Source organism: Cervus elaphus, chromosome 33, assembly GCF_910594005.1.
Source record: "Cervus elaphus chromosome 33, mCerEla1.1, whole genome shotgun sequence".
Classification (NCBI taxonomy): domain Eukaryota; kingdom Metazoa; phylum Chordata; class Mammalia; order Artiodactyla; family Cervidae; genus Cervus; species Cervus elaphus.
In genome coordinates this window covers 29064421-29089980 of record NC_057847.1, presented here as the reverse complement: position 1 = coordinate 29089980, position 25560 = coordinate 29064421, and the positions used below count along the sequence as shown (strand labels likewise).

At 38.9% G+C, this 25560-nt stretch overlaps 2 protein-coding genes across 2 annotated transcripts in view; both read left to right on the top strand.

Annotated features, from left to right (window-relative positions):
• Positions 1-25560, top strand: part of MYO3B (myosin IIIB) — a 405543-nt gene that overhangs the window by 319181 nt on the left and 60802 nt on the right. The gene's annotated exons all lie outside the window — the stretch shown is intronic.
• On the top strand, positions 11864-12579 carry LOC122688457 (40S ribosomal protein S6-like). The gene has a single exon (XM_043894459.1). The coding sequence runs from the start codon at positions 11869-11871 to the stop codon at positions 12517-12519; it is 651 nt and encodes a 216-aa protein (XP_043750394.1). The 5' UTR covers positions 11864-11868; the 3' UTR covers positions 12520-12579.

Genomic DNA, 25560 nt, shown 5'->3' with positions numbered 1-25560 from the left:
CCAGACAGATAATCTCTACCTTTTAATTTGGATGTTTAGACCATTTACATCTAATGTGACTGTTGACATATTTTGGTTTATATCAGTCATCTTGCTATTTGTTTTCCATTTGTTCCATCTGGTCTTTGTTCTCTTCTAGCATTCTACTTTAAAATACATGTAAAAAGAAATTTTTAAAGCATGATTGAATAGCCAAAGGCACAGATTCTGCCTTTGGAGTCAGATCTGCCTGGATGCAAATCTCTGCTTTCCTGTTACATAGCTTTATGTAACAATTCCTTACCTCAGTACTTACACATGTAAGATGAGGGAAATGGTAATTCATAGCCAAAAGGTTGTATTGAGGACTAAATAAGCTAGTAGAAGTAAAGGGCACAGCATGGGGTCTGGCTCATCATAATGGTACACTGTTATGTCAGATGTTGCAATGGTACTTATGCTATTGACATTATACAAATGCAAAGTTAAGTATGAAAAATGGGTCAAGAAATAAAGTTCTTATTTTGAGGCATCAAGTTTTGGTGGTATCGTTTAGGAGGAGTAAAAATATATTGCATTTTGAATTAACTACTGAAGAGACATGTTGGATTATAATCATCTTTCCCTGTCTTTAGATAAGTGTCTGCAAAAGTCAAACTTATTAATAAGTTGCTGCAAATGTTCATTTGTACTTCCTGTCACAATTGCTCCTTCCTTCCCACCTAGAGGTTTCTCTGTTTGGTTTGCCACCATCACCATGACTTCTCCTTAAACTCTTGTAAACTGTATCCTAACTGCTTCTTTTCCTCTCTCAACTTGCCTCATGCATGGATATCTGAGGAGCTCTAAAGCATTCCCTAATCATAACTTTCTCTTCCACCATAATCTCCAGTGGCTCCCTATTGTTCTAGCATCAACTTTAAGCTTCTTGGCACAACGTACAAGGCCGTCTCTGTTCTAGCTCTTCCTGTCTTCCTTTCTAGCTCTGTCTTCACTGATCTCTCTCCCTCATTTTGTGCTTTGGAATACCAAACTACTCTCTACCCTCCATGCATACCAAGTATGTCCTTCCTCTCCTCTGTGATTTTGTTCATGCTGTTGCCTCTGCCTCACTGTTCATTCTCAAAGTCCCCTCCATTCTTCAGAGTCCACCATGGCTCTCTCTGAGCACTTTGACTTTCCTTTACTACTTATCACATCCTTCCTGTATTACAGTTATTTTCATGCATCTACTAGATTTTAAACTCTCTAGAACCACATCTTTTCATTTCCAAATTCTGTCCTTGCAAACTAGCCTGGGTCCCCAAATTGAATTCTTAAGCATTCACAACTGTGATAGGATATAGTGGAAGCAAGAATGAAATGAAACTCAAGTAAATAAGTCAGAGAAGTTTTAAACTATACTTCTAACAATCCTGGAACAAAATAAAGGTCTCTTGTGCTGTGCTTAGTCGCTCAGTCATGTCTGACTCTTTGTGATATGGACAGTGCCCCGCCAGTCTCCTCTGTCCATGGTCTCTTAACACCCTCAAAGAGGTATAGCATACCAGTGGAACAAGTTTAAAAGATCCAAGCCATTTCATTTTGTTGTTGTTGTTATGAACAGGGGGAGAGGGAAGGAAGGTTTGGGCAGGAAAAAGCATTTTATAAATCGGATTCCTCTTGACCTTAGAAGCCAACAAAGATGGCTGAAGAACAAAAGATTTCCAGTTTTATTTATGTATTCACAGTGATAAGCTGCAGAAATTAGTGTATTTACTCTGTAAGAGACATTTTAGCTGGTTATACCTTTGTGTTTAATTCATTGCCTTAAATGATCCATTATTGCGATCCATGATTTTATAGAAGCCTGAGAATATTATGACCTTTTCAGTTTTAAGAAAACACTAACATCCAACAAGCTTACCTTCTAACTTTCAGTGAGTGCTAACTTCATTGTTTTATAAAGAGATCTGAGGGAGGTGAGGGTAAGGGAAAGCAGGGAATAAATCTAAAGCTACTTAATCAGGCCAGCTTTGCTCAGAACAGCCAGGCAAAAAAGTGTCCAAATGTGGGGCTTGGACAAAGGCTATCTTCAGTTAGTCAGAGAGTCTCAGAAATTTCCTTCATTGATCATTTGAGCCTTATATTTTTCACATGGGACAGGAAAGCACAGTATATTGAGGAAGTACATAACATGAATCACTTTGCCACTAATCCAAGCAGAAATTATTTAACTGGACTGACAGACATATGTACAAACCTGATTTGCCTTTACTCAGTTCAGTTGCTCAGTTGTGTCCGACTCTGCGACACCATGGACTGCAGCAGTCCTTTACTATGTAAAAGTTTATTCTTTAGGTATTTGTTCTTCTCTTTATTTCTTCAGCAAACAATTATTAACACTTAATAAATGCCAGGAACTTTCCTGGGCCAGTGCTTCTCAAACTATTTTTAAAAAGACCATATTGGGAAAAAAAAAAAGACCAAATTGGAGTTGGATGTTTTAATTTCCAAATTGCACAACCTGCTATTTTTGTAAAATACAGTGAAATGAATTACTAGGTAAATAATCACCCATTTAGGTGTTGCGTCAATATCAAGTTGATTTATACTTTTCTAAATTTCTTACTCTAACTTAAACTACTCTAAATTTCTTCAGTGATCTAGTTGAGACCAGAGGCAAGAGTCAGCCTGTAGACCACACTTCATGGGCACTGTTCTGGTCATGTGTGACACATCAAGGAACAACACAGTCAAAAAGTCCTAGCTTCATGATGCTACATTCTGGCAAAGAGACATTCTAGAAAAGGGACAGTAAACAATAAGCATAATCCTAAATCAGTTGTGTGGGATGTTAGAAAGGTGAAGTGTTATAGGGGAGAAAATATAGCAAGGGAGATTGGGGGTGGCCAAAGCATGGAGGACGAGGATGGAGGATGGTTTCCTTTTAAACAGGGTGGTCAGAGAGCACTGCACAGAGAAGGCCTGAAGGTGGTAAGCTAATTAGCCACGTGGATGTCTAGGAGAAGAGCATTATAGGCAGAATGCTATATAGGGAACAGCTGAGGCAAATGCCCTGAGGAGACAGTGTGGAATACATGAGGAGTAGAAGGAAACCTGGGTGACTGGAGCTGAGAGAGCAAGAAAGAGAATCATAGAAGGTAAGGAGCCAGGTGATACATGTCCTACCAAACTCTGAGAATTTGGTTAAAAAGAACGTTCTGATTCAGCAGGTCTGGGTGGCTCCTGAGATTCTGCAGTGTTAAAGAGCTTCTAGGTGGTGCCATGGTGTTGACCCAAGGTCCACATTTTGAGTAGCAAGGGTATAAACTCAGTGAAATGGGAACGACTGGTCTGAGGAGAGATGATAGACATCATCAATGAATGAGATGTTCTATTCAGTTACATATTCCAGACAGCTGAAACTTTCTAAAACTATGACTCCCCTTTCATATTGAGTGTCTTGGACACAGTTCTCCTTATCACAATGTCTTGGGACATGATTATTAGTAAGAGTTGTTCACACTGGCGCTAATGCAGAGATCCCTGGAGATCACTGCGAAACGGGACCACCTTGTGTGCTGAGGCACTCAGTGGTGTCCAACTCTGCGATCCCATGGACTGTAGCCCACCAGGCTCCTCTGCCCATGGAATTTTTCAGGCAAGCATACTGGAGTGGGTTGCCATTTCCTTCTCCAGGGGATCTTCCTGACCTAGAGATTGAATCTTAGTCTCCTATGTCTCCTGCATTGCTGGGTAGATTCTTTACCACTGAGCCATCTACCCTTAAAATAAATGACCCTCAACTGTTATGATTTTTAGTTAATACACCTGCTTATTTTAACTTTCTTCTCTCTCCACACAAAGCTGTTATTTCCTGCTATTGCTAATGTGCTCATTTTTTATAACATACCTTCTTTTTGCCTTCTTTTTCTCCTCGTTTTGGTATAAAAACCAAATTTTAATTGTTTTTCTCTACATTTTAACAAAGGGTATCTGAGTGGGGGATGTAAGGAAATCCCAGTGAAAGAAAGAAAGGGAACTGCTACAGATGTAGTAAGTATCGACTTTGGGCACATACTAGGTGTTTCACCTGTATTTTCTTAGTGTAAAGTATACAAGTTTAAGTTTGTGACCTGCTTATTCAAGGGCCTTCATTGTCAGCCCCTGGGTTTCCTGTGATACCTCACTGACATTAGGTAGTCCTGCCCTTGGTTATCTTCTTGTCTGCAAGTAGTATAAATTATTCGTATTTCTTTTGGAAGGTAAAAAAGAGTCATTGCATTTGCTAAGAGTAACTTTAGCTATATGGCTTTTTAAAATAGAGTCTAGTACATTTTCAGGGAGCCAGGGAGAGGTGGTATTGTACTAGCCCCCGAAGGGGGTTGCCTCTGGTAGCTTGCAGTGTCAGGGTATGGTAGAATCTCCGTTAAAGTGGCTTTAGAATTCAGTGATCTGGTTCCATATCATCTTCAGATTTGCTGAGCAAATCATACACATTTTCTTTCACCCACTGCTTCTCTAATGCCATCTACTCTGTTATTTTCCTTTGCCTTTCTCACTGATCATTACTAAATCTTATTGGTCTTGGCAGAAGTTCAGCTATCAGAAAGCAAACTTGGGCTGTGTTTTTATCCTTGGAACCCCAAATCATTAGGGTGACTAATCATCTCAATTTTCTTGGGACTGAAGGTTTTCCAAGATGTGGATTTTTTGGAATTGTCCCAGGCAAACTAGGACAAGTTGGTCACCCTATAATAATATTGGAAGTTGAACTTGACTGGTGAAAACTAATTTTTTAATTAGATCATTGTATCCGGCAAAACTGAGCCTTAGATTTATGCTACAGAATCAGCTCACACTGCTGCCTGTGTTTGGAAGGGGATGCAAGCAGCTTGCCAAACCACAACCACTGTGATCATAAAGGGCTCAGATGTCACCCATTTGACAAGGAAAGCATGTTCCTACAACTGAGACTCAAAGGCAACATAATCCCTGTTGGGAAAGCACATGGGAGCCAGACCCTGTGGAGGCAAGGCTACTGGGCCTCCTTGTCCCACACCCAGTGCCATGACAGAAAGCCACATACAAGACTTGGAGACCACTAATAATCTCTCAAGCCTCGAATCCCTGCTCTTTTTGACTCCCATAATGCTGATCCATCTTTTCTTTTTGCCACAGAATTCACCATAAACTCTCATCATGAAGCCTCGGTCTCAGGACTTTTCTTAGTGCAATAGTGAAGGTACTATTGGTGCGGAATTCTTAACCTTTAGTGTGGGAGGTAATCTCTTTCTTAAAGGATCCTTTTTAAACTGGTGATTCTCAGATTTCAGTAAGTGTTAGTATCACCCAGAGTGATTGTTAAAATGCAGATTACTGGTCCATTCCATAGTTTCCAATTTTGTGTGGGATACAGATGAGGAGGGATTTGCATTTTTATCACATTCCCAGGTTCCAAAATGCTACCCTTTGAGAACCACATCCCCTATCTCTATGATATTATGTTGAACCAGAAAAAGTAAACTTTATATAGGTGCCTTTCTATTCTTTCACTTAACAAACACTTATTGAGCATTTACTGTATACCAAACACAGGCCAGGCAGTGAAATAAGACACTTAAGAGACAAATGCAATTATAACAGCTTGGTCTTTGCAGCTGTCATTTTCCAAAACAAGTTTGGTATTTATCTCAAGTGGTCTCATCGAATTGTCAGGAAGTTGTCCAGAACAAAGTTACAGTTCCTTGTCACTTTGCTGTAGAGGAAGATGAGGGGAGTGTCCCAGACTTTTAAAAGTGTCTCAATTTATAAAATTATTAGGAATTACTGTCTCTAAAAGATTTTTGTCTTTTATAAACTCTACTACCTCTGCCAGCCTCCCACAAGGCAAAATTGCTCTAAACTCTACCAGATATGAATATCTGCATGTATCTCTAATACATATGTCATTGCCATAAAGTTTGTGTCCTGGCTTTTTGCAAAAGAATTGAAGGCATGAGGGTAGATAAATGGAAGTAAAAAAGGGAGGGATTATAGTTCTCTTAATCCCAAATTTGATTTCTAACCTAGTGCCATTTATATTAATCACACACCTTTCCTTTAAAAGACTTTCCTGGTTCCTACTAGATCTTGTCTGGGTGTTGAGTTTGGTTTTGTCTTACTTAATTTCATAATTTTGGAGAATGCAGAGTGCTTGGGTCATCAGTTGCTGTTCATGGCAGTTTACGCCGACTGAGGCCTCTGTGCAAAATTGTGGCTTTCTATAGGAACTGTGCAGAATACCTAGCAAGAGGCAAAGATTCCTTGACAGAACATTTTCCCTGAAATTTGGGAGTGATGATGATAAGGAAGAAAGGACGCAGTCCACATAGGTTGGCACCATCCACCCCTCAGCCAACTGAGTTGGTGAGATTCTGTCTCCATTGCAGGAGTTGAGGCTAGAGGGGAAAGTGGCTGCCCTTTGAGGGCTGGTGGGTAGAAGACATGGAGGTCATTTGTCAGCCACAGTTCTTATGGTCATGTACCTCAGGGAAAGCCCTGTGACAGCATGTTCTCATTCCTGCAGCTCATTAAAGCATGTCACAAAGTTGGATAGTTTTTGGACATTATTTCTGCTTAGATTGTTACTGTAAACGTATCTGAGGAGGATCAGCAGGAACTTTTCTGGTGCTTTCCTGAGTGCATTAGGTCAGGATGCACTCTTTGCCGATGCCAAGTTAGATTCTGGCATTGACCCAGGACATCAGGAGCACAGCTGCCAAACAAGCAGGGTGGGGAGGGGTGGAGGGGGTGAGTCAAGTTAGGGTGCTTGGCTTCCAGAATTGGATGTTGATGGCGTGGCTGTAAAATGTGCCAAGAGGAATTTTATTTTTACATTCTTTTCTTACTTTATGTATTTGAAACAGCATAAACTCATTGTTAACCTTGGCTGCCTCCTTTGTTTCATTTTAAAGGATTCTTTTCAACTTTAAAATGAAACACACAGTTGTGTAGTAGGAATGGAGTGATTTTTCTTCTATTTTATTTTTGTTTGTTTTCCAAGATTTGAAGTAATAAATTTTATTACTTTTTTTAAATTAATAGTTTTCTCTAGTAGTTTTGGGTTTTTAGAAAAATTGAGTGCAAAGTAGCCAGTTCCCATTTACTCTCCTCACCTTTCCCTCTCTCCCCATTTTCCCCTATTATTAACATCTTGCATTAGTCACTTGTTTGCTACAATGATGAGCCAGTATTGATATATTATTACTAACAAAGTCCATAATTTACATGACAGTTCATTCTTTGCATTGTATAGTCTGTGAGTTTTGAAAAATATATAAAGATATGTATCCACCATTGCAATATCAAACAGAATGGTTTTATTTGCCTAATAATCCCCTGTGCTCCATCTATTCATCCCTCTCTCTCTTACCTTAAGCTCCTGGCAACTGTTAATTTTGGCTTCCCTGATAGCTCAGTTGGTAAAGAATCTGCCTGCAGTGCAGGAGCTGCTGCTGCTAAGTTGCTTCAGTCGTTTCTGATTCTATGAGACCCCATAGATGGCAGCCCACCAGGCTCCCCAGTCCCTGGGATTCTCCAGGCAAGAACACTGGAGTGGGTTGCCATTTCCTTCTCCAATGCATGCAGGAGACCCCAGTTTCAATTCCTGGGTCCGGAAGATCCCCTGGAGAAGGGAAAGGCTACCCACTCCAGTATTCTGGCCTAGAGAAGTCCAAGGACTGTATAGTCCATGGGGTCACAAAGAATTGGAAGCGACTTTCACTTTCACATAGTTTTGCCATTTCCAGAATGTCATATAGTTGGAATCAGACAGTATTTAGGCTTTCCATATTGACGTCTTTCCATTAACAATGTGTATTTAAGGTTCCTCCATGTCTTTATGTGGCTTGACAGTTTATTTCTTTTTATTGTTGAAAATAATCTGTTATATGGATATATCACAGTTTGTTCATCCATTCACCTATGGAAGGATGTCTTGGTTGCTTCCAGGTTTTGGCAATTATGAATAAAGCTGTTATAAACATTTTTGTACAGGTTTTTATGTGGACATAAGTTTTTCAAGTCCTTTGTGTAAATAGCAGAATGTGTGATTGCTAGATTATATGGTAAGAGTGTATGTTTAGTTTTATAAGAAACTGCCAAACTGTCTTCCAAAGTGCCTGCACCATTTTGCATTCCTCCCAGCAGTGAATGAGAGTTCCTGTTGTTCTTCATCCTTACCAGCATTTGGTGTTGCCAGAGTTTTGGCTTTTTGCCATTTAAATAGGTGTGTAGTCGTATCTCATTGTTGCTTTAATTTTTGTTTCCCTGATGTGGAACATCTTTTCATATGCTTATTTGCTATCTGTATAACTTCTTTGGTGAAGTGTCTGTTCAGATCTTTTGCCCATTTTTAAATTGTGCTGTTTGCTTTCTTATTTGAGGGTGTAAGAGTTCTTTGTATATTTCAGTACCAGTCCTTTGTGAGATATGTGTTCTGCAAATATTTCTCCCAGTCTGGATCTTGTCTTTTCATTTTCTTAGCAACGTATTTTGTGGAGCAGTAATGAATTTTTTTATGCATGTAATCAAGGAGAAAATTTTTTTTAAATAAACCTGACTCTCAGAATAGTACCTACTCCCTATCCAAGAAAATGAAACAGCTTAAGAGGAACAAGGTGATTGATTGTTCAGTAGTTGAGCGTGTAAGGACCATAACACGAGTGTGTTCCTTAAATTAAATGTAATCAATTGTAAGTGTTACAGGGAGACAAGAAAGACATAGTCCAAAATTACATAAGCGGGGGTTTGGCCGGGGCGGCGGGCGCGGAATCTGTGGTTATATGACTGTGTGAAGAACCATGGTAAGGTTTTTCTCTCTTTTCATTTTTATCTGACTCTTTAAAGTAGCTAGAACTCCTAGTTACTTAAACTAGCCCCAGGAAGACTCTGGGGCTGTCTTCTTTCAGTAACAACTGAATTTAACAAGGGAGAAATTGTTGGCTTAAGTTCAAAGAGGGGTGGGAGAGCATGAAGTGCACCTTTACTACTCATTCATTCAAGTATTCGGTCAGCTGCTATTTACTGAGCAGTTATTAAGTGGTGGTGGGTGCTGTGTTGGGTGCCATGGTATATAATGGAGCAGCAGCCAGGATTGCCCTTGTGGGTTTACATTCTAAGAGAGAAATGGACAAGTAAACCTGAAACCAAATATCTGGCCAGGATGTTAATAAGAGTGGCCCCTGGAGCTATGCTACAACAGGGATACCCTTGTGATCTTGTGGGAGCAGAAAAGGGTCAGTGGGCTGACATCAAAGCCGAGAACTGAAGGGGATCAGGAACTGACCAGACAGAATGGAGAAGGATGTCTCTGACCCTCTGTCTGTTCCCTTTTCACACCAGGAAAGGCTCTCTCATGACAGATATAAGATTGTGGTTGTTTTAATGTGTGTGAATGCTTAGTTGCTCAGTTGTGTCTGACTCTTTGCAACCCCTTGGACTGTAGCCTGCCAGGCTCCTCTGTCCATGGGATTTTTCAGGCAAGAATACTGGAATGGGTTGTCATTTCTTCTTCCAGGGGATCTTCCCGAACCAGGGATTGAACCTGTGTCTCCTGCAGTGCAGACAGATTCTTTACCCACTGAGACATCAAACACCTTTTAAAATTCTGAAATGTAACATGCTGACAGAAAAAAACGAAAAAAGGTTTATAAAAGAGATGGACAGCATAATGAATTATTATGAAGTCTCTATACAATTACACCTGAGATCAGAAAACAGAACTTGCCAGCACCTCAGAAGCCTTCTGATACCCTTTCCTGATTATGATTCTCCTCCTCCCTAGAGGTCACCCCCTAAGTATGCATCCTAAATACCATAGTTTCACTCCAGATTATGGGCTTAATGCATGAAGATAGAGCCTGACATGTATAAAGCACCTAATAAATGTTTAGCTATTGCCACTGTGTTTTCCCACTCCTCAGGGAATCCTTCTGAAAGTACTTAATTTCACGCTAACAACTCCTTCCTTCCTTCTGTTCAAGTTGTCATGTCTTAGAGAGTGTGCTGATTTCTACAAACTGCACTTGGTTTTTTCCCATTGCCACCACAAGTCATAAGAGTTTATCACCTTGAAACTTTACCACATTTTTTAAAAATTGGACTAATTGGTTGATATTTTCTTTGTCTGGCAGTTAGTCTATTGGGAAGGAATTATGTTTCATTAATACACCTAAATGGTATAAGGGATTTTGATAGCTCCCTCTGACTCAAAACCCCATTTTCATTCTCCACTATGCAGAAGGTCCGTTAGGCTTCTTGGAAGTCAGCAATTAGAACAGCCAGTCTACCCAGATATTAGGCTGGATTTGTCTAACCTAATATACGTGGCGATCAGTGGTCCCAAAGGGACCCTTCCTTTTTAAAGGAAGAAATTAATGATATCCCTTTTCATTACATTGGTGCCAGGAATTTCTCTAAGCAGCCTCTTTAAAAGAACAAATTCAAACAGGCCCTAGAAACAAATGCAAGAGATCTACAAAGCTCTTGAGGGATGAGTTACACACTATCCTAATTTCAAAGGAGAAGTTTTGATGCCAGGATACAATGGCTGGGCTCTCCCAGTGGGCTTTAAATGCCAATTTCTGCCCTTGTGTAGAAATCAGAGAAGTGCAAAGAACTTGAGGATTGTTTCAGCTCTTAACTGATTTGTCCTCCAAAAGGACAGTTTGCATTCTAATTCATTACCCAGGGTCTGAATGTTTGGGATATGAGTCGGAGACAGAGCATCCAAGGATCCTCTCCAGATCTCCAAGGGTCAAATTACAAAGTGTCCGTTCTGTTTGTCCTTCACTGCTATATTTATCCATGCCCAGAGCAATTCAGCTCCCAGCCTCACACTTGCACTCTGTGCTCTGATTTTCAACTTGGATTGCCATCTGGGGACCAGGCTCTTCTCATCTGTTGTGGGCTGCCATTCTTTGTTCTAGACTGCATCCTCTCATTCAGTTTATTAATGGTGAACCCACTTCATGTTGCAGCTTCTACCAAACAAACTCTGTGGGAAAGCGTTGAGAAAAAGTACATCACATTATCTTGCCCCATAAAGGGGAAGTTAAAATAGATGCTCCCTCCAACCCACCACTCAAAGCAAATTAACCCATCTGAAGGACAACCTATAAATAATGACTGAGTGGTTAGAGGACTGAACACACACTGCATTAAAGTTCTGCTTACATTATCTGTAACCATTGAATTATAAACACTGAGCTTAGAGTGATTATCTTCTCTGTAGCACTCCTGACAAATGGTCATGCAGGCTGATTTCACACATTCTTTTGCAGACCTTTTTATATCCAGAGCCCCTCTGAGAAACTAATGTAATCCACATCCCCTAAACTCCAGAAAAATGGGCAAATGCACAGCTATACTATTTGTGCATAATGCCAGGCTCCTCCCAAACATCTTCATAGTCCCATCAGGGTCTACATCCCAGCTTAAGAATGTGTACTGGTGAGAGTAGCTGACTAACTTTAAAGACTATCAATTTTATAGTTAGAAAGCTTGATAGAAGGACTTCTTCCTATTTCCCAATAACTGAACAAGGAAAAAAAAGGTTACTTCTTTTTCCGGGTTTAGTTCTTCAACTATTTGTAGATTGTTAAAGCTTTCTTAGTGAGACTTCTCTTTGGGGCCATTCACTCTGTAATTCATCAAATAACCTTTAAAAGCTATGACCATATCCAGGACATTATTAATGCCAAGATTTAAGGCCTTGGGACTAGAAGACACACATGCTATCCGAAAAAGATCGAGCTACCTAGTTCTCAAAAATGCCAAGGCAGGTTGCTATAATATTTTCCTTCTTCATTAAAATAAAAAAACGCTCTTTTTCGTGGCACCTCAGAGGCTGTCGGCTACTTCAAAATGAAGCTGAACATCTCTTTCCCGGCCACTGGCTGCCAGAAGCTCATTGAAGTGGACGATGAACGAAAACTTCGTACCTTCTACGAGAAGTGTATGGCCGCAGAAGTTGCTGCTGACACTCTGGGTGAAGAATGGAAGGGTTATGTGGTCCGAATCAGTGGCAGGAACAATAAGCAGGGTTTCTCCATGAAGCAGGGTGTCTTGACCCATGGCCGAGTTCGCCTGCTACTGAGTAAGGGGTATTCCTGTTACAGACCAAGGAGGACTGGAGAGAGAAAGCGCAAATCTGTACGGGGTTGCATTGTGGATGCTAATCTGAGTGTTCTCAATTTGGTCATCGTGAAAAAAGGGGAGAAGGATATTCCTGGACTCACTGATACTACAGTGCCTCGTTGCCTGGGTCCCAAAAGAGCTAGCAGAATCCACAAACTTTTCAATCTTTCTAAAGAAGATGATGTCCGCCAGTGTGTTGTGCAAAAGCCCCTAAACAAAGACGGTAAGAAACCGAGGACTAAAGCACCCGAGATTCAGCGTCTCCTGACTCCACGAGTTCTGCAACACAAACGCCGGTGTATTGCTCTGAAGAAACAGCATACTAAGAAAAATAAAGAAGAGGCTGCAGAATATGCTAAACTTTGGCCAAGAGAATGAAGGAGGCCAAAGAAAAACGACAGGAACAGATTGCCAAGAGACGGAGGCTGTCCTCTCTGAGAGCTTCTATGTCTGAGTCCAGTCAAAAATGAGATGTTCTAAGAGTAACAAATAAATAAGATCAGACACCAAAAAATAAATAAATAAATAAATAAAATAAAAAACACTGATCCCTTAAAAAAATTTTTTAAAAACCTCAGAATTCTTGAAAAGACTAAAATATTGAACCCCATTTATTTCTCCATCACCTTAACTCTTTTTTTAATTAAAAAATATTACTTAGCTATTGTTCAATTTTCCATGCTTTATAGAGAAGGAGAATTCTTAGAATTCTAGACTGAAAGTTAGAACTTAAAGATTGAGATAAAATTATTTTGTATTTTACTTTGAACTCCCTACAAAATGGGGTTAATATTTTCTGAGCCACTTGTAAATGCTCAGATAATTTATGCACAACATATATTAGTATTTATGCTCTCCTTGAAAGCAGTTTCTTCTTGGTTCTCATTAATATCAGTCTGAACTTAGATGCTACCCTGCTTTGACTTCTTAGGCCACTAATTTTGTAAAAATATTAATGGTCCCAGGAATCTCATATGTTGTATTTTAGAGTTCTAAAACTGCTGTTGGTTTTTCTCTTTCATCAAAGGCTAAATAGTAACTAGATAGAATTTAGAAAAAAATCAAGATAAAGATAAAACAAAACCTCATAAAATCCCAAAATTATAACAACAAACCTGGTCAAATGTCTAGAGACTAGGTATTTGACTTGATTTTAGGAAGTCGGTTAGCCCTCACTAAAAAGTGAGTAGATTGGATCAAGTCATGTCAGAATTCCCTAAAAGTTATATAATTCTGTAAAGAGAAGATATCTGAGTTGGTAATGAGGTATGTGTGTTGACAGATTCTTGACATCTTCCCCCCAGCTAGTAAAATGATTGCAATGTCTGCATTTTAGAAAATATTTTTCAGAAAATGATATGATTAACTATTCTAACATTTTACATACTTCCTTTGAGTCTACTCACCACCTAACACTGTTTTCTTGCCTATCCTATTACAACTAGTGCTCTTTACCTTGACACGGAGGCCTGCAGGTATGAGTCTAAACATATGTGTGTATATATAAGTGTGTGTGTATATATATATGGATATATGCATGTATGTGTATAATAAGTAACATATCAGACGGAATCCCAGCAGGAAATAGATTGTACAGTCAAATTAGGATAGATTGAGAATTGTTAAATCAAGGGATTATTTTATAATAAAAGGTTATGGATAGAATATAAGGAAACTATATAGGATACTATAGTACCCTGGGGGCTAGTGAGAGCAGAGCTGTTAGCATATGTACCTAAAAGGTAAGGAAAGAACATGGCATCTGGAACCCAGAAGGAAAGAACCGTGTGAGTAGAGGGGTCTTGAGAAGACAGATGACCTTCAGTCAAGAACACAGTCAACACAGTATGGTACTGGCATGAAAACAGAAATATAGACCAATGGAACAAGATAGAAAGCCCAGAGATTAACTCACGCACCTATGGGCACCATATCTTTGACAAATGAGGCAAGAATATACAATAGGGCAAAGATAGTCTCTTTAATAAGTGGTGCTGGGGAAACTGGTCAGCTACGTGTATAAGAATGAAATTAGAACACTTCCTAATTACCATATACAAAGATAAACTCAAAATGGATTAAAGACCAAAATGTAAGACTGGAAACCATAAAACTCTTAGAGGAAAACATAGGCAGAACACTCTATGACATAAATCACAGCAAGATCCTCTATGACCCACCTCCTGGAGTAATGGAAATAAAAACAAAAATAAACAAGTGGGACCTAATTAAACTTAAAAACTTCCATACAGCAAAGGAAACTATAAACAAGGTGAAAAGACAACCCTCAGAATGGGAGAAAATAATAGCAAATGAAGCAACTGGCAAAGGATTAATTTCCAAAATATACAAGCAGCTTATGCAACTCAATACCAGAAAAACAAACAACCCAATTAAAAAGTGGGCAAAAGACTTAAACAGACATTTCTCCAAAGAAGACATACACATGGCTAATAAACACATGAAAAGATGCTCAACATCACTCATTATTAGAGAAATGCAAATCAAAACTATAATGAGATATCACCTCACACCAGTCAGAATGGCCATCATCAAAAAATTTACAAACAATAAATGCTGGAGATGTTGTGGAGAAAAGGGAACCCTCTTGCACTTTTGGTGGGAATGTAAATTGATACAGCTACTATGGAAGACAGCATAGAAATTTCTTTAAAAACTAGGAATAAAACTACCATATGACCCAACATTCCCCCTACTGGGCATATACCCCAAGAAGACCAAGACTGAAAAGACACTTGTATGCCAAGGTTCATTACAGCACTGCATACAATAGCTAGGACATAGCAGCAACCTAGATGTCCATTGACAGATGAATGGATAAAGAAGCTGTGGCACATATATACAATGGAATATTAATTTAACCATGAAAAGGAATGCATTTGAGTCAGTGCTAATGAGGTGGATAAACCTAGAGCCTATTATACAGAGTGAAGTAAGTCAGAAAGAGAAAAACAAATATCATATATTAATACATATATATGGAATCATGAAAGATGGTACTGAAGGTACTGTTTGCAGGACAGCAATAGAGATGCAGACATAGAGAACAGCCTTATGGACACGGTGGGGTTGGGGCGGGCAGCAGGTAGGAAGAAGAGGGTAGGACTAATGGAGAGTAGCATGGAAACATACACTAACATGTAAAATAGGTGCATGCTAAGTCGCCTTAGTCGTGTCCAACTCTTTGTGACTCTATGGACTATAGCTCACCAGGCTCTCTGTCCGTGGGATTCTCTAGGCACGAATACTGGAGCGGGTTGCTATTCCCTTCTCCAGGAGATCTTCATGACCCAGGGATTGAACCCACATCTCTTAAGTCTCTTGCATTGGCAGGTGGTTCTTTACCGCTTGCGCCACCTGGGAAGCCCATTGGAATTTGCTGTATGACTCAGAGAACTCAAAGCAGGGCTCTGTGACAACCTAGAGGGGTGGGATGGGGGGGAGGTGGGAGGGGGGCTCAAGATGGAGGGGAGATGTATATGAGATATATATATACACCTATGACTGATCTATGTTGATGTATGGCAGAAACCAACACAATATTGTAATTACCCTTCAATTAAAAATTTAAAAAAACAATATAGTCAGCACACAACAACCTGACAGGAAGGGAGCTGTGGAATAGGAGAAAGTATTTTATCTCTCCCTGCTCACTTTCTTCCTTCCTTCTGATGTCCTGTTAGGACTCCTGTTGGCCAAGCCACTGGGAAGCCAAAGTACTCCATACAGGTCAGTTTCTGGGTCAGAAAATGTGGTAGAAATAGATGGAGAATGGATATGCTGGGAAGAAATGCTGTACCACTTAAAAGTACCCAATATAACTTCAGTTCCTAATAAATAGTTCACACACTCTTTGACAGATGAAAGATGAAAACACTTCTCTGGGATATATTTTTTAAAACAGTGCCTTAGTTAGGAATTGTTCTCTATTTAAATAAACAGACTGGAATACAGTGACTTCAACAGATAAGTGTTCATTTTCTTCATGCCACCAGAACTCTGGGGGTAGGCAGTTTTTTATATTGACTGAGGAGATCAAGAATGTCAGGCAAGGCCATGCCTCTGCAATTCTCTTGCCTTTTTTTTTATGATCTCAAGATGGCTGCTGGAGCTACAGCCATCATGGCTGCATTCTTTTTGAAAGGACAAAAAGGATTTTCCTGGAGGCCCTATGAATTGCCTTTTGTTTACTTCTCGGGGCCCTCCTTTATCTGCAGGAGAACCTAAAAGAAATTTGAGTTAATCAGCTTGTTGCCCCTATGAGAAAACATTCTTTTGGGAAAGAAACAAGCAAGAATGAATGTTGAGTAGACAACTAGTAGTACCTACGCAAGACAGACTTTAATCATCTCAGGCATATGCTAAGGACATGCTGGTTTCTGAACTGGGGAATTTTCAAGTCATATGAATCAAATTGTCCCTCCTTAATGATCAGATTTAGCCTTGGATCTCTCTTCATGGAATATCAAGGCCTGCAGGAAAGAGGCCACTTATAAGAGATGGTTATAAAATTCAGCTTGCTCCTTGGAAGGAAAGCTATAACAAACTTAGACAGCATATTAAAAAGCAGAGAGATCACTTTGCTAACAAAGGTCCATCTAGTATCAAAGCTATAGTTTTTCCATTAGTCATGTATGGATGTGAGAGTTGGACCTTGAGTGCCAAAGAATTGATGCTTTTGAAATGTGGTGTAGGAGAAGACTCTTCAGAGTCCCTTGAACTGCAGGAAGATCAAACTAGTCAATCCTTAAGGAAATCAACCCTGAATATTTATCGGAAGGGCTGATGCTGAAGCTGAGGCTCCAATACTTTGCCCACTTGATGCAAAGAGCCAATTCATTGAAAAAGACTCTGATGCTGGGAAAGATTGAAGGCAAATGGAGAAGAGGATGGAAGAGAATAAGATGGTTTAATAGCATAACCAATTCAATGGACATGAATCTGAGCAAACTCTGGGAGATAGTGAAGGACAGGGGAGCCTGGCGTGCTGCAGTCCATGGGGTCGCAAAGAGCTGGACAGAACTTAGAGACTGAACAATAACAACAAATAAAATTCTAAGACAGATATTCAAGTGTGTTTTGTGGAAACAGTTTGTTTAAACAAAGTGAAGCTACTTATTATGGTAGAGTCTAGAAATGAGAGCAATGGAAAAGACACACTTTTAGAATGCTGGTAGAAGTATAAAGGAACAATTTTTATGCAGAAATATTTTTCAGTGTATATTGAGGGACTTCTAAAAATGGTCAGATCCTTTATCCCAATAATTAACTCATAATCTGCCTTTTTAAAGCCTAGAAAAAGTTATGAGAACAATTAAATAAATTTGATACCACTATACCCCATGGACTATAGCCTACCAGGCTCCTCTGTCCATAGAATTCTCCAGACAAGAATACTGGAGTGGGTAGCCATTCCCTTTTCCAAGGGATCTTCCTGACCCAGGGATCAAACCCAGGTCTCCTGCATTGCAGGCACTAATGAAACCCATATATTATGGAATAATATATAACTATTAAAATTATATTACAAAGTGTTTATGATAGCTTGGGAGAATTGATTTCATTATCACATTAGCCAAGGTTCTGCTGCAGTTTTTCTTGAGTATTTCAATTCTCTAGGTCTCCTTTTCCTTTAATATCCACTGAAATGACCAGAGCCTCTATCCTAGTATTAATAGTAGGATTTATACCCTCAAACTGCCCATTAGCACCTCAAACTGAAGGAAAAAAAAAAAAAACACCCCTTTAGAAAGAATTGATCAAGAGCTTTAAAGGGAAGTTCATAAAAGGAAAAAAAAAATACAAATGACCTAGGACTCTATGCAAATGTTCAACTTCAAATTTAATACAAAAAAAATGAAAATTTCTTTTTTGCTTTACAAGTGAAAATGAAAGTGTTAGTCACTCATCTGTATCTGACTCTATAACCCCTTGGACTGTAGCCTGCCAGGCTCCTCTGTCCATGCAATTCTCCAGGCAAGAATACTGGAGTGGGTTGCCCTTCCCTTCTCCATCAGATCTTCTTGACCCAGGGATCAAACCCAGGTCCCCACATTGCAAGCAGATTCTTTACAATCTGAGTCACCAGGGTAGCCCCAAGCTATTTTTTTTAAAAAAGATAATACCTGGGCTGTCAGGAAAACAAGGAAACAAGGGCACTCATAGTATTGTTTGTGTCGGGCAACACCCTACTTTGAGGACAAATCTGCCAATATATCATTTGACTCAGAAACACCTGTGCCATAAACTTATTCTCTGTACATAATTGGACAAGCATATTGGAAGCAATTTTTTTTTCCATTTATTTTTATTAGTTGGAGGCTAATTGCTTTACAATATCGTAGTGGTTTTTGTCATACATTGACATGAATCAGCCATGGATTTACATGTATTCCCCATCCCGATCCCCCCTCCCACCTCCCTCTCTACCCGATCCCTCTGGGTCTTCCCAGTGCACCAGGCCTGAGCACTTGTCTCATACATCCAACCTGGGCTGGTGATCTGTTTCACCCTAGATAATATACATGTTTCAATGCTGTTCTCTCAAAACATCCCACCTTCGCCTTCTCCCACAGAGTCCAAAAGTCTGTTCTGTACATCTGTGTCTCTTTTTCTGTTTTGCATATAGGGTTATCGTTACCATCTTTTTAAATTCCATATATGTGTGTTAGTATACTGTAATGGTCTTTATCTTTCTGGCTTACTTCACCCTGTATAATGGGCTCCAGTTTCATCCATCTCATTAGAACTGATTCAAATGAATTCTTTTTAATGGCTGAGTAATATTCCATGGGGTACATGTACCACAGCTTCCTTATCCATTCGTCTGCTGATGGGCATCTAGGTTGCTTCCATGTCCTGGCTATTATAAACAGTGCTGTGATGAACATTGGGGTGCATGTGTCTCTTTCAGATCTGGTTTCCTCAGTGTGTATGCCCAGAAGTGGGATTGTTGGGTCATATGACAAACCCACAGCAAGCATTACCCTCAATGGTGAAAAATTGAAAGCATTTCCCCTAAAATCAGGAACAAGACAAGGGTGCCCACTCTCACCACTACTATTCAACATAGTTTTGGAAGTTTTGGCCACAGCAATCAGAGCAGAAAAAGAAGTAAAAGGAATCCAGATAGGAAAAGAAGAAGTGAAACTCTCACTGTTTGCGGGTGACATGATCCTCTACATAGAAAACCCTAAAGACTCTACCAGAAAATTACTAGAGCTAATCAATGAATGTAGTAAAGTTGCAGGTTATAAAATTAACACACAGAAATCCCTTGCATTCCTATACACTAATGATGAGAAAACAGAAAGAGAAATTAAGGAAACAATACCATTCACCATTGCAACAAAAAGAATAAAATACTTAGGAGTATATCTACCTAAAGACACAAAAGACCTATACAGAGAAAACTATAAAACACTGATGAAAGAAATCAAAGAGGACACAAACAGATGGAGAAATATACCGTGTTCATGGATTGGAAGAATCAATATTGTCAAAATCACTACACTACCTAAAGCAATCTATAGATTTGATGCACTCCCTATCAAGCTACCAACGCTATTTTTCACAGAACTAGAACAAAAAATTTCACAGTTTGTATGGAAATACAAAAAACCTTGAATAGCCAAAGTAATCTTGAGAAAGAAGAATGGAACTGGAGGAATCAACCTGCCTGACTTCAGACTCTACTTCAAAGCCACAGTCATCAAGACAGTATGGTACTGGCACAAAGACAGAAATATAGATCAATGGAACAGAATAGAAAGCCCAGAGATAAATCCATGAACCTATGGACACCTTATCTTCGACAAAGGAGGCAAGGATATACGATGGAAAAAAGACAACCTCTTTAACAAGTGGTGCTGAGAAAACTGGTCAACCCTTGTAAAAGAATGAAACTAGAACACTTTCTAACACCATACACAAAAATAAACTCAAAATGGATTAAAGATCTAAATGTAAGACCAGAAACTATAAAACTCCTAGAGGAGAACATAGGCAAAACACTCTCTGACATAAATCACAGCAGGATCCTCTATGACCCACCTCCCAGAATATTGGACATAAAAGCAAAACTAAACAAATGGGACCTAATGAAACTTAAAAGCTTTTGCACAACAAAGGAAACTATAAGCAAGGTGAAAAGACAGCCCTCAGATTGGGAGAAAATAATAGCAAACGAAGCAACAGACAAAGGATTAATCTTGAAAATATACAAGCAACTCCTGCAGCTCAATTCCAGAAAAATAAATGACCCAACCAAAAAATGGGCCAAAGAACTAAACAGACATTTCTCCAAAGAAGACATACAGATGGCTAACAAACACACGAAAAGATGCTCAACATCACTCATTATCAGAGAAATGCAAATCAAAACCACAAAGAGGTATCATTACACGCCAGTCAGGATGGCTGCTATCCAAAAGTCTACAAGCAATAAATGCTGGAGAGGGTGTGGAGAAAAGGGAACCCTCTTACTCTGTTGGTGGGAATGCAAACTAGTATAGCCACTATGGAGAACAGTGTGGAGATTTCTTAAAAAACTGGAAAAGGAAGCAATTTATACTATTCTGTGGCTAGTTGTATTGAAGTATAAAAAAGAACCCAATGATGTTAATTCTTGGTCATTCTGAGAATTTTGATAGATGAGAAATGAGAAAGTGCTTGACATGGTATCTAGCACACAGTAGGTGCTGTATAAATGTTTATTAAATGATAAATTAATTCAGATGGGTAGACACTTTAGGGGAAAATGAGTTTTGTCTCAAAGAACATCTTGTATTTTAGTCTCATCTTGTAAATATTTCTGGTCAACATTGGTAACCACGGACTAGAGCTTAGGAAACAGGGCACAGCCATCTGTCAAGAACAGTGGGAGACTTTAGGGATGAGATTTCTTTCTGTTTGTCTGTCTTTCCTTTCTTATCTTTTCTTTCTTGTACAAATCAGCTGAAAATGAATGTGGTCTCCAAACAAGGCTGGAGAAAGAGATTAGTAGTGAGCCTTGGAAAAATCTGTAGGGAGCAAGGTAGACCAAATCAGGTTGCTCGGTGGTTTATTTAGCTTATGCAGTGCTTTGACTGAGAGAGAAACTAAACTGGGTCATCTGATTGACAAGCATAATCATTTTAGATAAATTTGCATAGTCTGGAGAGATGATCTCAGGCCCTGCTGAAAGGAGGGTGTAGCTTACTTTAAAGTCTTTTCTCCTCCTCTGCTCAAACACTTTTCCCATAACACACCTGAAAAATCCCCTAACCTTTGTTGCAAAAGAATTTGACTAGAGTAATCAGTGAAGACAACTTGAAATATTTTGGACTTCATATCAGCAGGTTATAGCACATTAAAATACTCTTGGATTTTAATGATGAAAATATGTTGAAATAGAAACTTCTGCAGGTTGTATTATTTTCTCAGAAATTCCCAACAGAATATGCTTAAATCACTTAATGTAAGAAAGTATCTAAAATAGGTTAAGAGACTTGTTCTTCACTGTTTATGCTACAAAGGGAAGGATGAAGTAATGCTGCTGAGTTAGAAGGACTTTGAATAGAAAATTCAGTTTACATGCATAACATGGTATCTAATTTAAAAAATGAGCTTTAGAAAATGGCTATGGCATTATTTTACTGATTGTAATACTTGAGAATTTTTACCATGTAAATTGTATAGACAACTAAAGAAAATAAAGCTTACATTTTAGGCTCATTTTGAATATGCATTATGGCTAGAATTCTATCATTTGAATTTTTCTAAGTTCTGCTTATCCCGGAAACTAAATATTATTACCCATCTTATGGAGAAAGCTATGAGTGGCTAGTGAGAAAAATCTTAATTTTTTCCACAGCATTAACGTTATCTGCACCAAACTTATTCAAAGTATGGGAATCTATGGTGTTATCAGATCATGCCAGCAAAAGAAAGCTCAATTTTTAAAAAATTATACACCAAGTGTGAATGGGTTTGGCATTTTGAAAAGGGTCTCATTCTCAGTACGTAAATCCTCTCTGTATAATTCTGAAGCTCAGATGTTTCTGATTAGTGTCCTGCTGTCTTACTGGTACCTCCTAGAAGTCAGGAAGATTAGTAGAGTGCATGCGGTCCTCACATCTCAGCATGATTGAGTCCAGGTTTGAGAGGAGGGCAGTGACCTGATGAAGAAATGCAGCCTTCTCTGCCTTAGTCACACACTTAAGAGCCTTAGAACTTTAGCATGGATATTTGTCAGCCATCTAACCTTTAATATTGTCATATTTTTAAATGAGAACTCAACCCAGTGGCCTGCAGGAAACAGATTATAGAATTTTTGCTAGCAACCTTCAGTTAAAACAAAAATTTGAACTGCATTCATTGTCATGAAGAGAATGTTGTCTTTCCAGAGACTCTAAGAGCAAAAATAAAATGATGCAATGCAGGATGAAGAGGGAATGATTTCAGTTATTAACCTGATGTTTAGTTATAAGCTTATTATTATATTACTATTATATATTTATATGGTTAGATAGCACACAAGATGGTTAGATAGCATCACTAACTCAATGGACATGAGTGTGAGCAAACACCAGGAGGTAGTGGAGGATAGAGGATGGTGGGCTACACAGTTCATGGGGTCACAAAGAGTTGGGCAGGACTTAGCAACTGAACAACAACAATAATTATTATAATATATTTCTACTGAAACTGTCATCCTGATGCCAAAATAAAAACTAGATGAGTATTAATGAAATTTATAAGAATTTCAGGAAGATCCTTGTAAATTTCTCTAAGTTCCTCAATTGAAAATGTTAAATTTCTCCCCTACCAGTGAATTTTAGGTGATGCTAGTGAAGATTGTGGAAGATTCAAAGAAAGGGACTTATAGAAATATTTGAAACTCTTTGGACCTGGAAGTATGACATTGCTTAGTTCATATAAAATCATGTAATGAAAGGTTTAAGAAAGTTAACAGGATACAGATCTAATCAGAGCAGTGAAGAATAAATCACTGAGCTTCACTTCAGCATTAGATGTTTTGTTTGGGGCCTTTAACTGAAGTTGGAAGGAATGACTTGACTTGCTGAGTGGATGCTGAGATGCCTCCAGGCAGAAAGTCCAATGGAAAAGAACAACACAGAGCCAGAGTCACAAAGTGAATGTCACTGTGAAGAAAGCTACACCTTTTACTGCTGCTTATGGGGAACAGAAATAATTACAAGTGTTTGGAAATTAGGGTCTGAAGTAGTCTTAACACAGATCTAAACCGTGGAAAGCTCAGTGAGATTTAAGAATGGAATGATGAAGAGTCATGCACATTTTTATGTGCTTCCAAATACAGATTTCATATTCCATTTAGGAACTTTTTAAAGTGACAGTATTAGCATCACCTAGTTAAATGCAGTTTGCAATAGGTCTTCAACTGATGTGCTGCAGTACACTGTACACTGGTGTGTTGTGGGAGAGTTATGTTTGTGCCAAGATATTGAAGCAGTAGGGTCCAACCAGGTAAAAGGAGTGCTTCTGTTTGCACAACACAAATAGTATTCTTTTTCTGTATGTGTCAGGACATGGCAGAGGCTGAAAACTGGCTTTGTAAAATTCCTAAAGTCTCATAATTTTACATGTCCCTTCTTCTAAAGAAGGGACAGAGCCAGAGGCAGGAAGAGTACAGCATCCCCAAACAGGACACCTGACATGCATGGCGATAATGGGCAGAGTGTGGAAGAAGGCCCTGGAGGAGTTCAGGGGACTTCCTGTTGCGTTTGTTTCTTTTGTTTTGTTTTCTTCACTTGACCACACTGACACTCTAACAATAAATACTCAGAAACATTCTAGCAAATGTTCAGGAGTGGTGGCATATGGAGCATTTGATTTTGTTTGTGTTTAAAATATGATTTCCACACAGATGGCATTGGTTTAGCTGTTGTGTGACTTTGTTTGGATCTTTTTGTGCTCAATAAAGAGATGAGAACCATAGCTCTTTGAAACATCCAGCTCCCAGGTTTGATTACGTGATCTGCCTCCCTATATTTGCAAAGGTACAGGCTTTCGTCCCTAAGATACCTGTACTTGTCAGTGAGATTTCAGTGACTCTCAACAGTGGGTTTCAGTTGCATCTTGGAGTATCAAGGTTAAGGCATAAATGGAGGCTGTGAAAATTCCATGGACCAAAATACTTTGATATTTTGATTCCAGAATGCAGTTACTATCGTAGGAATCTGGTCATGATACTAGAGCCGATGAAGCCAACTGTTTCTTTGAAAAGTTGGATTGCCAGGGACAAGGCCTACAAAAATGAAGTCAGTGGCATGTGTGTCCTATTAGATAAGTTGGTATTTAATATCCACAGATATTTTTAGACATCCAGTCTGTCATTTTCTCTTTCAACCTTGGTGGTGAAGGAGGTTGGAGGAGAGAAAAAAAAAAAAAGCTTAAAATACTAGTGATTCATAAAATTGCAAAAGTCACTTTTTTGTTTGTTAATCGTCATACCTATACTTTCCCATTAGCTGGGACCTGAATATCATTCCAAGGAATATTAGCGTGCCAGTTTTGTTTCCTTTTGTCTGTGTTTAGTTTTCTCTGATGGCTGTTCACCCATCTTTCCAAAAGTTAGCTAAAGTCAGTGTCTCACTTTTACATTCCCCACAAAAAAATGCAACTTCCAGTAATATTCAAGTAATATGTTCTTCTCTTTACTAATGTGGTTGATGTCTTAGGTAAAAATGTTTATATAAGAAGATACATGTTTCATCACCAACAGCCTCTGAAGGATATTTCACTGGAAGTTATGAAGCTGCACTTGAATTGTGTGTTAACCTATAAGCAGAGGAGTCATTTCCGTCCTAGGACCTTGAAAGAAAGAGACTCTATAAAACCAAACTGGGTTATCTTCTGAAACTTCAAGTTTTGAATTGTGAGTGATAGAAAACTGAAAGTCATGGAAAATATTTTGCTCTTTTAATCCCTAAATTCTAGAATTCAGGCTATTTTGCTAATTTTTTTTTCCTGCACGATCTGGCTCTTTTAACAATGTTTTCATTATAAGGTGACGGGGATTATTTGAAGATGAGAGTATTTAGTAAATACTTCATCCACCTAAACCTAATTTAACTAATTTGGAAGAGGATTAAGGAGACTCAGACATGAGTATGATCCAGGGGGAAGAGCCAAGATTAATGTACTGAGCTGCCAGAACTATTGTTTCAAACATTGTGAAATCAAATTTAGATCTCATACACAAGTTCTTGGCTGAAGAAAAAGAGTTTTCCAGTTTGGAGTGAAAACCAACTTCTCCCCGCTGCTGTAACAGGAGCATGAAAATGGTGTTTGAAGGAAAGAAATTGCGTGTAAAAAATTGGTTTAAAGGGTTAGAGTTGAGTTAGTTTTCTGTCTTCCTTTTTATTTAGTTCTTTC